The sequence below is a fragment of the Apodemus sylvaticus genome, chromosome 19 (genome assembly GCF_947179515.1).
Source record: "Apodemus sylvaticus chromosome 19, mApoSyl1.1, whole genome shotgun sequence".
Classification (NCBI taxonomy): Eukaryota; Metazoa; Chordata; class Mammalia; order Rodentia; family Muridae; genus Apodemus; species Apodemus sylvaticus.
In genome coordinates this window covers 60,036,445-60,049,630 of record NC_067490.1, presented here as the reverse complement: position 1 = coordinate 60,049,630, position 13,186 = coordinate 60,036,445, and the positions used below count along the sequence as shown (strand labels likewise).

The 13,186-nt window shown below is 37.6% G+C and overlaps 1 protein-coding gene across 1 annotated transcript; it reads right to left on the bottom strand.

The window, feature by feature from the left end:
- Positions 1-6,672: 6,672 nt before the first annotated feature.
- LOC127669363 (olfactory receptor 2G3-like) lies at positions 6,673-7,626 on the bottom strand. Its single transcript, XM_052163172.1, has one exon. The coding sequence runs from the start codon at positions 7,624-7,626 to the stop codon at positions 6,673-6,675; it is 954 nt and encodes a 317-aa protein (XP_052019132.1).
- Positions 7,627-13,186: the final 5,560 nt, after the last annotated feature.

Below are 13,186 nucleotides of genomic sequence, written 5' to 3'. Positions count from 1 at the left end.
TTTCAAGCCCTATTTTGAACAGAAATTGAGAGAGTGGATATACTTATTCCTGATTTGAGAAGAAAGGATTTGAGGTTTTCTTCTGTTTAGCATTATGTTGAATATGAAAGACTATTGGTAATTGATATTTTCTTGGAATGGGAAATGTAGTTGCCTTTAGGAATGTGGCTCCTTAAACCCAAGTGGCGCCGGGGGCAAGTTTAAACACCCAGGAGTGCAGAAAGGCCTGCCTGCATAGGTAGAACCACTTCCACCACTCAGAGGCTCACTCCAAGAACCCTCTGGCAGAAGCCCTCTGGTTTCTGACTCTGGCTTGGGTCCCTCCTCTGGCACAGCGCACCATACCCAAATGGTGAAGAGAGACAGCTTAACCACCCAGGAGTGTGAAGAGGCCTTTCTGCACAGGTAGAACCACCCCATCAGCTCAGAGGAAAACTCCCAGAACCCTCTGGTGGAAGCCCTCCAGTTTCTGTCTCTGGCTTGGGACCACTCTCTGCCACCATGCACCATATGCAAGTGACACAAAAAGGTAGCTAACCACTCAGGAGTGCAGAGAAGCCAGACAGCACAGGTAGGACCACCCCTGCTGCTCAAAGGAAACATCCAGAAACCCTGAGGACACAAGAGTCTAGGAGTAGCCTGGGACAGGAATCTTCTGAGTTGATGGAGCCACAGAGCTACATACCCAAATACAACACAAGAGAGCAGGTCTTGCAGGAGTACCTACATACCTATATACACAGAGAGAATGGGTCTCCCAGGAGCATAGGTACAGAGGCTTGCATGACAGATAAGCCTCAGTCACAGACAGCAATACCAGCTAACACCAGAGATAACCAAATGGCAGAAGGCAAATGCAAGAACATTACCAACAAAAACCAAAGCAACATGGCACCATCTGAACTAAGTTCTCCCCCAAAAGCAAGTCCTAGATATTCTGACACACCAGAAAAGCAAGATCTGGATTTAAAATCACATCTCATGACGCTGATAGAGGATTTCAAGAAATACATAAATAACTCCCTTAAAGAAGTACAGGAGAACATTAGTCAACAGGTAGATGCCCTTAAAAAGGAAACACAAAAATCACTTACAGAAATACAGGAGAACGAGGGTCGACAAGTAGAAGCCCATAAAGAAACACAAAAATCACTTAAAGAAATACAGGAGAACATGAGTCAACAGGCAGAATCCCATAAAGAGAAAACACAAGCATCCCTTAAAGAATTACAAGGAAATACAAACAAACAAGTGAAGGAACTGAACAAAACCATTCAGAATCTAAAAACGGATAGAGAAACAACTAAGAAATCACAAAGGTAGACAACTCTGGAGATAGAAAATCTTGGAAAGAAATCAGGAGTCATCGATGCAAACATCAACAACAGAATACAAGAGATGGAAGAAAGAATCTCAGATGCTGAAGATACCATAGAAACCATTGACTCAAGAGTCAAAAAAAAATGCAAAATGCCAAAAGCTCCTGACCCAAGACATACAGGAAATCCAGGACACAATGAGAAAACCAAACCTAAGAAATATAGGTATAGAAGAGAGCGAAGATTTACAACTTAAAGGGGCAGTAAATATCTTCAACAAAATTATAAAAGAAAACTTCCCTAACCTAAAGACAGAGATGCCCATGAACAAACAAGAAACCTATAAAACTCCAAACAGACTGGACCAGAACAGAAATTCCTGCCATCATATAATGGTCAAAATACCAAATGTAGTAAACAAAGAAAGAATATTAAAAACAGTAAGAGAAAAAGGCCAAGTAACATATAAAGGAGGACCTATGAGAATTACACCAGATTTATCACCAGAGACAATGAAAGCACAAAGATCCTGGGCAGATCTCCTACAGACCCTAAGAGAACACAAATTTCAGCCCAGACTGCTATACTCAACAAAACTCTCAATCACCATAGATGGAGAAATCAAGATATTCCACGATAAAACCAAATTTGCAGAATATCTTTCCACAAATAAAGCACTACAAAGGACAATAGACAGAAAATGCCAATATAAGGAGGGCAACTACATCCTAGAAAAAACATGATAGTAATCTTCTTTCAACAAACACAAAAGAAGATAACCACACAAATATAAAAATAACATCAAAAAAACTGGGAAGCAACAATCACTATTCCTTAATATCTCTTAGCATAATAGACTCAATTCCCCAATAAAAAGGCATAGACTAACAGACTGGATACATAAACAGTTCCCAGAAATTTGCTGCATGCAGGAAACACACCTCAGTGTCAAAGACAAATACTACCTCAGAGTAAAAGGCTGGAAAACAATTTTCCAAGCAAATGGTCCCAGGAAACAAGTTGGAGTAGCCATTCTAATATCAGATAAAATTGACTTTCAACCAAAAGTCATCAAAAAAGACAAGGAAGGACACTTTATACTCATCACAGGAAAAATCTACCAAGAACTCTCAATTGTGAAGATCTATGCTCTAAATACAAGGGTACTCTCATTTGTAAAAGAAACTTTACTAAATCTCAAAGCACACATTGCACCTCACACAATAATTGTGGGTGACATCAATACCCCACTCTCCTCAATGGACCAATCAGGGAAACATAAACTAAACAGAGACACAGGGATACTAATTCAAGTTTTGGACCAAATGGATCTAACAGATATATAAATAGAACATTACATCCTAAATCAAAAGAACATACCTTCTTCTCAGTACCTCATGGTACCTTCTCAAAAATTGACCATAAAGTTGGTCACGAAACAGACCTCAAAAGATATAAGAAGATATAACTCATCCCATGCCTAATATCACATCACTATGGAGCAAGAGTGGTCTTGAATAGCAACAAAAACAACAGAAAGACCACATACACATGGAAGCTAAGCAATGCTCTACTCAATGATAACTTGGTCAAGGAAGAAATAAGGAAAGAAATCAAAACCTTTTTAGAATTTAATGAAAATAAAGGCAATATACACAAATTTTTGGGACACAATGAAAACAGTGCTAAGAGGAAAACTCATAGCTTTAAGTGCCTCCAAACAGAAGCTGGAGAGAGCATACACTAGCAACTTAACAGTACACTTGAAAGCTCTAGAACAGAAAGTCGCTAATATACCCAAGAGGAGCAGAAGGCATAAAATTCAGGGCTGAAATCAACCAAGAAGAAACAAAAAGAATCATACAAAGAATCAACAAAACCAGGAGCAGGTTCTTTGAGAAAATCAATGATAGATAAGTCCTTAGCCAGACTAAGCAGAGAGCACAGAGACAGTTTCCAAATTAACAAAATCAGAAATGAAAAGGGAGATATAACAACAGAAACTGAGAGAATGTAAAAAAAAAAAAAAATCATCAGATCGTACTACAAAAGTCTATACTCAACACAACTGGGAAATCTGGATGAAATGGACAATTTCCTAGAAAGATACCAACTACCAAAGTTAAATCAGGATCAGATAGACCATTTAAACAGTCCCATAACCCCTAAAGAAATAGAAGTGGTCACTGAAAGTCTCCCAACCTGTACAGAGCCATATTGGAGCAGTCATGCACTTGGTTGGAGTTTGACTTTGGTCAAGGATAATCCCTGGCTTCAGGCAGGAATCTGCCATTAGGACATAATAGGGAAGTAGGTTAAAGCAGGAATTTTTATCCTTGGGTGGAGTGCTAAGAGTGTACTTGACTACGGTCAAGGTTAACTTCTCCCAGATAGCCAGGATCCTGCTCCACCTAGGGTGGAGTTCTCCAAGTAAAGGTTAGGTTCATTGTTCCTACAAGTCTAGGAATTCCTGAATTAAGCAGGTGACCCACCCAGCTGCTGGAGCAGTCAAGAGGAGGACCTCCAAGAGAAGCTAGACAACTTCCACCAGAACTCAGCCTGGAGTCTGGGGGGAAGGGTTTGCCCAAACTATTAAAAGGTCTGATGCCATTAAAGTTTCCGGCTTTGATCAGTGAATATTGTCTTGGCCATTTTTCTTTTTGCCCCTTCCCTATCCATCCCTCAGCTTCTGTTCCAGCTACCCACTTCATAATAGCTGCATGCAGCTATGGAATCCAACACCAACCAAAAAAAGCACAGTACCAGACGCTTTTAGTTCAGAATTCTATCAGACCTTCAAAGAAGACCTAACACCAATACTCTTCAAACTATTTCACTAAATATAAAGAAAAGGAACAGTACCCAACTTGTTCTGTGAAACCACAATTATGCTGATACCAAAACCACACAAATATCCAACAAAGAAAGAAAACTTCAGACCAATTTCCCTTATGAATATTTATGTAAAAATACTCAATAAAATTCTTGCAAACCAAATCCAAGAACACATCAAAATGATAATTCAACACAATTAAGTAAACTTCATACCAGGGATGCAGGGATGGTTCAATATATGAAAATCCACCAATGTAATCCACTACATAAACAAACTCAAAGAAGAAAATCACATGGTCATTTCATTAGATGCTGAAAAAGCCCACAAGTACTTGCTGACCAGGGCCTGATATAGCTGTCACTTGCAAGGCTCTGCTAGAGTATGACAAATACAGAGGGGGACACTCTCAGTGAGCCATTGAACTGAGCACTGGATCCCCAATGGAGGAACTAGAGAAAGTACCCAAGTTGCTGAATGGGGTTACAGCACCATAGGAAGAAAAGCTATATGAGCCACCCAGTACTCCCAGAGTTCCCAGGGACAAAACCATCAACCAAAGAGTACACATGGAGTTACCCGTAGGTCCATACGTATAGGCAGCAGAGGATGGCCTTGTTAGACACCAAAGGGAGGAGAGGCCCTTGTTCCTGGAAAGGTTGGATGCCACATTGTAGAGGAATACCATGTCAGAGAAGCAGGAGAGAGTTGATTGGGGAGCAGGGGTAGGGGAAATGGCTTCTGGGATTTTCATGGGTGTGGGAGAGGGACCAGGAAAGGGGACAACATTTGAAATGTAAGTAAAGAATATATCTAATAAAAAAAGAAAAAGAAAGAAAAAAAAAGAATGTGGCCCCTTGTAATTCAAACATACTTCAGTGGATTATATCATACCCCAGAGTCTACAGCAGCACAAATTAGACTGGGTGGGTTTAAAAAACATGACGATGCAAACTTATGCAAGGATGGACTTGGAAGTAGACATGGTAAGCACTGAAGGAAGCTGAATGTGATCAAAATATAATGTATGAAAGAATGAATAAAATTATGTATCAAAAACATATATAAAACATGTGTCAAGCTGTCTATGACAAATAATGTCAAATATACATCATTTGTGTGATCACATGACCTGAAAACAAATTGATGAGTACAGACATAGATTATGTGAAATACATATGATATAAACATACAACAAAATATATTCAAAATAGAAAGATTTTGAGGCAGATCTAACAAAATGAATTTAGAAGCAAGTACAGGATACAGATATTTACAGATATGACTCATAACTGTAAATAGGAACAGGTATATATGACTCTTCATATTGTTTTTATTGTATAATTAATTATGGAAGGTACATGGAATAATAACATTGAGGGTATTTGAATGTTTTTTTTTCTGTGAGTCACAGGTTTGTTTCATAAATATTTCTCTCCAGAAAGGTCCAATTCAGAGTTCTCAATATGCAAGTTATTTTGCCTAGCAAAAGTTCTAAATTCTACAGATTTTAACGTTTTTTGTTAAACTTTAACAATAGACAAAGATCTGCTAAACAAAGAAAGTAATAAATTTTATACAACTAATAACAAAGCACTGTGTTATGTGTTTAAAAAAATATTATGTTCATTATAAAGAGAAGCCAGCTCTGGATTTCTTCAGCTTTTAAACAAACGTCCTTTTACTCTTCTTAGAACATAAAAAGGAATTGCCAACCTCCCAAAATGAAAAGCAATCCAGCCAGTCTGTATAAAGATGGTTAGGTTATACATGACTGTACACACACACACACACACACACACACACACACACACATAAACACTACAAATGGATTAGGCTCAAATATCATGTCTGGTTTTGCCTGGAATTAATTGGATTTCTAAGATCATATGATAAAAATTACCTAATATTCTGAATACAGAAATCAAAGCTCAGAAATTATCATCCAATAAAATACTTAAAGAAACTTGAAATTTTAGTGAAAAGCGTACTTAGCAAAAGCAACAGGTGTAAAAATCAATAAAACTCCATTATGAGACCCACTGGAGCAGACCAGTGAGGGAGAACCCAGGCATGTATTTTTGACTAGAGCATTTCCAGAGGATATTGGTCCAAGGATATAGGATGCCATATTTCGCTGGTTTCACAGAAACATACCAGTAAAGAATAACAAAGACTTCTAGCTAGCTGTGAACACACTTATCTTTATACAAAAGAAATAAACCAGTAGACATACTTCATCTAATAAGAACCAGGATTCCTAATAAAAGAGTGACCCCTTAAAAGGAAAGAATTGCAGGAGTCTTTGACAACAGCAAATGTGTTCAGTTTATTAAATAATCTGATTATCAAGTCTATATGGGACATCTCTGACTGTGATAATTAGGGGAGTGGTTTTCTTGCTGTAGCATTCCAGAGAGGGCTGTGAGTTTAGATCTGGAGCATGTGTCTCATGGAGACCCTGGATAATTGATCTGGATGAGTACCTTCATCATTGTGAGGACAGAGAGAACTATATGTCTACCTTGAAAGAATTTTCTTTCCAGTGCTGAAATCTTTGCTTACCAGCCTCTTCAATGCTCCCTTTACATCTTTGTTTCTCAAAGTGTAAATGAGGGGGTTTAGAGTAGGAATAACTACAGTATACAAAAGGGTGATAAACTTCCCCTGATTCTGTGCATAGGAACTGTTAGGATGAATATAGACAGCAGTGCTTGTGCCATAAAATAGTACTACTACCAGCAGATGGGATCCACAGGTTCCAAGAGCTTTACCCCAGGTTAGAGCTGCCCTTAACCTCATCAATGCTTGCGCAATGTATCCATATGACACCAAGATGAGTGTCAGGGGAAGGAGGAGTAACACCAAGGAAGCCATGAATAGCTGCACTTCATTGGCATGAATGTCTACACAGGCCAACTTGATCATGGCAGGAACTTCACAGATGAAGTGATAAATCCTGTGGTTCCCACAGCGAGGCAGGCGGAGGGTGATGGTGCCCTGAATCAGTGTGTTGCCCACTCCACTCAGCCATGCCACACCTGCAAGAGACTGGCAGAGCCGTGGGTGCATAACTGTAGCATAGTGAAGTGGTCGGCAAACAGCAGCATAGCGATCAAATGCCATAACTGCGAGGAGGACACATTCAGTGGACCCCAGAGCCAGAGACACATAAAGCTGAATAGCACAGCCTGTGGCAGTAATTGTCTTGGCTGGGCCATGAAGGTTCCACAGCAGCTGAGGAACAATGCTGGTTGAAAAGCAGATATCAACGAAAGAGAGGTTGGTAAGGAAATAGTACATGGGTGTTTGGAGCGCAGAATCCAAACAGGAAACGAGGATGATCACAGTGTTGCCTACCAGTGTCAGGAGGTAGGAGATCAGCACCACCACGAAGAGAATCTTCTCAAGTTGTGGCTGATCAGAGAAGCCCACCAGGATGAAATCACCACCCGAGCTCTTGTTAATTGTCATCACTCTACTCACAAAAAGGAACGTGAAAGGTGCAGAAATATCTGTTAGATAAAGAGGAATGTAAATGGGATCAGAAAACCTCATGAGAGACATGGCCTCTAAAAGTGCAAGATGGGATATATTCTATAGAGGAGAGAAGCAGGAGTGGGGCAGAAAAGAGGGAGAGAGAGAGGGAGAGGGAGAGGGAGAGGGAGAGGAGAGAGAGAGAGAGAGAGAGAGAGAGAGAGAGAGAGAGAGAGAGAGAGAGAGAGAGAGATTTCCAGGAGGAAAGTCAAAGAATACAGAGTACACTGAGAACTATTAAAAGTACAGAGCTACACATAGAACTACAAACGACAAAAGAATGAGAGTGAGAGAAATTGTCTTACCCAGGGAAGTGAACACCAATTGGTTAAGCAATTCCAAATGGTCAGTCCTAAAAACACATAGGAGTAACATTATACAGACTTAACAGGATACACCACACACACACACACACACACACACACACACACACACACACACACACACACACATTCTTAAATGTATGTATATATGTAACAATTAATGAAGAAAGGCCATGGTTTGGAAAGAGAGCAAGAGAAGTATATTGTAGGATATGGAGGAAGGAAAGGGAATGGGGAAATGATGTAATTATATTACAATCTAAAAAAATAAAGAAAAAAATGTTCCAGAAAGGCTCAGAGCTATAAAACAGATCATTTAGAAAACACTCAACAATCAATGATTGCCCAGTTCTTCTAAGTTGTCTCAATTGTTCTTTCAGGAAACTTGCCTTTTTTCTTCCTTAACTTCTAAGACTATCAGCAAAAGGTAAAAAGAGAGATTGCAAAGATATAAACAAGGTCTTAGTAGGTATTCAATTGTGTCCCTAGGAAAAGTAACAAAGATGCATTTGGGAGAAAATAAATAAATAAAAGACATGACACTATCCTTCTCTACTTTAAATGAGTATTTGTAAGCTATTCAATTTCTTTACTTTTAATGTATATTTAAAAACACCATACTCCAAAAAGAGCATGCCATGGTTGTCTCTGGTGTGTCCCTGCCAGAGTCTTACAAATACAGAAGCAGAAGCTAGCAGTCATCACTTTGTCTGGGTGTGGGGTCGCCAATGGAGGAGCTGGAGGGTGGTCCAGAGGAGCAGAAGGGTTTTACAGCTCCATGGGGAGAACGAGTTCAGCCATCTAGACACCCCAGGACTCCCAGGGACTAAAACATCAACCAAGGGGTACACATGGTTCCAGCCAAAAATGTGGCAGAGGAATGCCTTGTCAGGCATCAGTAGGAGGAGTGGTCCTTGGTCAGGTGAAGACTCAATAGATGCCCAACAAAGGGAAATCGAGGGAGGGTAGTGGGGGAGTGGGTCGGGTGCAGGGGCATATACATGGAGGCAGGGGGTGGGAAGAGGGGTTGGGGGTCTTTGTGGAGGGGGAAAACGGGAAAGGTTTTACCATTCACAATGTAAAGGAAGATGATATTCAATAAATTAAAATAAACACCATTCTAAGAACAAAGTTCACAACCATAATGACTTAACTGTTGGATATCATGCATGGATTGTTTTTCTATCAGAATTTTTCTTATATTTTTTCTTATAAGGCAGTCTGGAATGTTTTAATAGTTAATGTAGACTACTCTTGCTAGTTTGAATAATTTTAGAGACTTGTAAATTTATTTCAGGCTTGTGTATTTTATGATACAGTATCTATGACTCAACTTTTCATCTCAATTGCTCTCCCTTTGAACATGTACTTTTTAAGCTATTTTCTTTATTATTGTAACTTCATAATATACAAACAATAGAAAATATAAATGTAATGGAATTCTTACTTTGTTTAGATTATATTTTTGCATATTCATTGCACATGGAACTGTGTTGCATGGTGCCACTTTCATAGAAGTGTATGTTGCATCTCAAGCAAAACCCTTAATTTCTTATTTTATTTTATTTTTTAATCAAGACTTTTTATGACTATCCTAGATAGGAAGCCTTATAGGTTATCATTTATTTTTTGGCTATAACTCTTTACTACTTGACTTCTTTTTTTTTTTTTTCGGTTTTTTTTTTTTGGGGGGGGATTTGGTTTTGTGGAGACAGGGTTTCTCTGTGTAGTCCTGGCTGTCTTGGAACTCACTCTGTAGACCAGGCTGGCCTGGAACACAAAAATCCCCCTGCCTCTGTCTCCCAGAGTGCTGGGATTACAGGCGTGCGCCACCACCGCCCAGCACTACTTGACTTCTTATGGCCAAAAAAAATATTAATATTAAAATAGGACATTGATCAATGTAAGTTATTTCTAAAAAATACCAGCTTCACACACTATCATTTAATTCAAGGTTCTTCACAATTTTTGTCTTCCTTTCTGTTTTCAGAATGATATCCCACTTCTATTACTTTTTATCAAATCCAGTTTTAACTTCTTTACTCATCCTGTGTCTCTTCCTAACACTGTTTCAGTTATACCTGCCAACTTCTATCCACATGTCAGTCCTATTTCCAGATGAACATCTTCCAAGCAGCACTGTCAGACACTGAGCATACCTCCTGAAACCTCAGTTGCTTTGTTTGTAACCATGTAAATTTGCACATGAGCCCATTTCACAGAGCAGGCCACATGTCCTAAAAGAAAAGGAAAATGCTTAGTGAGTATAATCTTTTAAAATCTATTTCTTATTATCTAAAATGAATGACTATTTTTAAACAACAGAATAGGCATGAATGTACTCTAATAAGTTGATATCTTTACTATATTACAAAATTATTATTCTCCCTACTTTCCTCTCTCAACTAGCAAATGTTTAAAGTATCTTTTAAATATGCAGCATGGTAAACTAATGTTTCTTAAACCATCTAATTTAAAGCCAACATATATATGGTAATATATTCACATTTACTGAAGAAACTAAACTTACAAATTGAAATTTTCAATTCAATTTATAAAAATTGAAGAATGTGGGTAACACTATCAAAATTACTACTATAATTTCTTTAAAACAGAATCCAAACATGAAATCCATCCCTGGATTTTCTATGCCATTCATACATATTTATGGAAAAAATGTGTTCATTCCCTAACCTTGTGCTCTCCATATTGTTTAGTCAAGGTACTTGAATATACTTAGGAACTGTGTGAAACCATATTTTAATAGTATAATGCTGGAAAATATAATTTCCCAGACATGTTAGGGCAAATACTACTATATATTGTATTTTCAAGTTTTTCCTCAGTTACAGTCATCCTGTTCAAATGTATTTATTTAACTCAACATTGTTAAGAAGGTTTAAGACATGAACATTTTAATTCAGTCATAATGAAGGGATAAGTATTTAATATGAAAATCATGTTTTTAATTCTCTATATTTTTCAAAGCCAAAATGATTCAAAGTCAAGGGAACATAAATAGTTTCCATACCTGTCCATTAATGAAGAGAAGCACAGGCTGTCTCCACAGTACCACACATATATCCAACACTATTGCTATATCAGAAAGAACTTCACATTTTTAGTTCTTCAGAAAACTGAAAAATTGGAAAGAATTTAAGAAAGCTAAGTCATAGGGAAATCCTTCCAAATATAAAAGTGGTCTCTTTTTGATTATCCAACTTTGCTTTTTTTTTCTTAGCTTTGAATATTTGTTCTTCAATTTTAAGGTAACTATAAAATATGAATTATTTTAAATCCAATTTTATACTGAAATTTATTTTACTATATCATTCAAAACACTTTAAATGTTTGGCATGATATAAGACATGTGAATATTAACTGAATCATATAAATAATGAAGACTTGACAGTTGATAAATATAATATTGTTTTCTTAGCTAGAGAGGTTATAATACAGAGAAATGAGAAAAAGAAAAATGTATGGCTATTATTTCCTCACTTCTGAAATTTTTGTCTGCTCATCCTTTCAATTATTTCCCTAGGCTGAGAAAATAATGAGTTCCAGAAATAACAGATTATGAAAATGAATCTTAGAATTCAAGGCCAAATATCAGATGTGAGTGCTTTGCCCAGAGCCAGGGGATACTGAAATGTGTCATTGTGGTTGGAAATGATATCAGCCCAAACTGGGACCTGGAGATCCCTAAATTCCCAATGGAACAATTATCACCAGGCATGAGTGACCAAGAGCAAAATCTACTGGGAAGCTGCATTGTAATCACTGCTGCTGCACAGGTAGGTCTTTAATATGAGAAAATTCCAGGCTGTCAAGTCACATTCTGGACAAGGATTGTGAAAATGAGAATAAATTTCTCACTTTGAGCAAGACTAAAGATCTAATGATTCTCCTGGAATTGCCTTCATTGACATATTTTGTAGTCTCTATATAATCAGAACATAATTTCAAGATCCTCTAACCTGAATATAGGTAAATGTATGTAACAACTGTTGTCACAGGGATAGATTTTCATATGTGGAGTCTATTGGAGAGAAATAAGAGTAGGTATTCTGACGATGTGATCTACATTCTTCAAATATTATAAAAGATACTGTAGTCAATTAGTTGAAGAGGCCTCACATATAAAAGTTCTCAAAGTTCATTGATAATTCTTTCATATTCATAAAGCAAAACACACAGGCTAAGTTGTTTGGGACTACTTTCTTCCAATTCATTTTCCTAAAAGTCTTTTCTTGAGTAATATGTCTTAATAACTTATATTAAAGCAAATGCAGGGAGACTTCATTACAGAAACATGCAATTTAGGAATAGAGAGAGCAAAAACTTCTTGACATCAGCCATAAACCACAGCTAATAAACACACAAACAGCGTGAGTTTCATGAAGAACACAGACATGAACACAGATAATTCTCTCAGTGATAACTTTCAGAAGATCTGAAAAAGAAAGCTAATTTCATTCAGGGTCATCTTTAAAAACAAACTGAAAATATATAGGTAATGACAATTTCACAATAAAAAACTGTCATGTTGAGATATTTAAGAGATGTACCTCTCTTTATGCCTCGAGATCAGGGTTGAAACATCATTAGATTAGTTTTATATAGGCTCCAAGTTAGTAGTAAGTCTTTAATGCAAAAATGCTTTTTTTATTTAAAGATTTATTTATTCATTCATTCATTTTATGTATGAGTACACTGTAGCTATCCCTCATACACATCAGAAGAGGGCACCAGATCCCATTACAGATGGTTGTGAGCCACCATGCTGTTTGTTTCTGAGAACTGAACTCAGGACCTCTGGAAGAGCTGTTAGTTAACCACTATGCCATCTCTCCAGCCCACAAAAAAATGCTTTTAAATAAGCTATTAGGTACTGGGAATTTTTGACTTATTGAATGATAGCTTTTAGATAAGCTCCTGATGCCCTTGGCTTCGCTGAGTGAAAACCTATCCTAGCTTGTTTTATGTCAACTTGACATAAGCTATAGGTATTTGGGAAGAGGTTTCCTCTATGGAGAAAATGAGTCTACCAGATTATGGGCAAATTTGTTGTTTATTTTCTTGATTAATTGATGTGGGAAGACTCTTTACTTTATGGGTGGAATTACCTCTTTACTGGTGGTCCTAGGTACAGATTGAGCAAACCATGATTA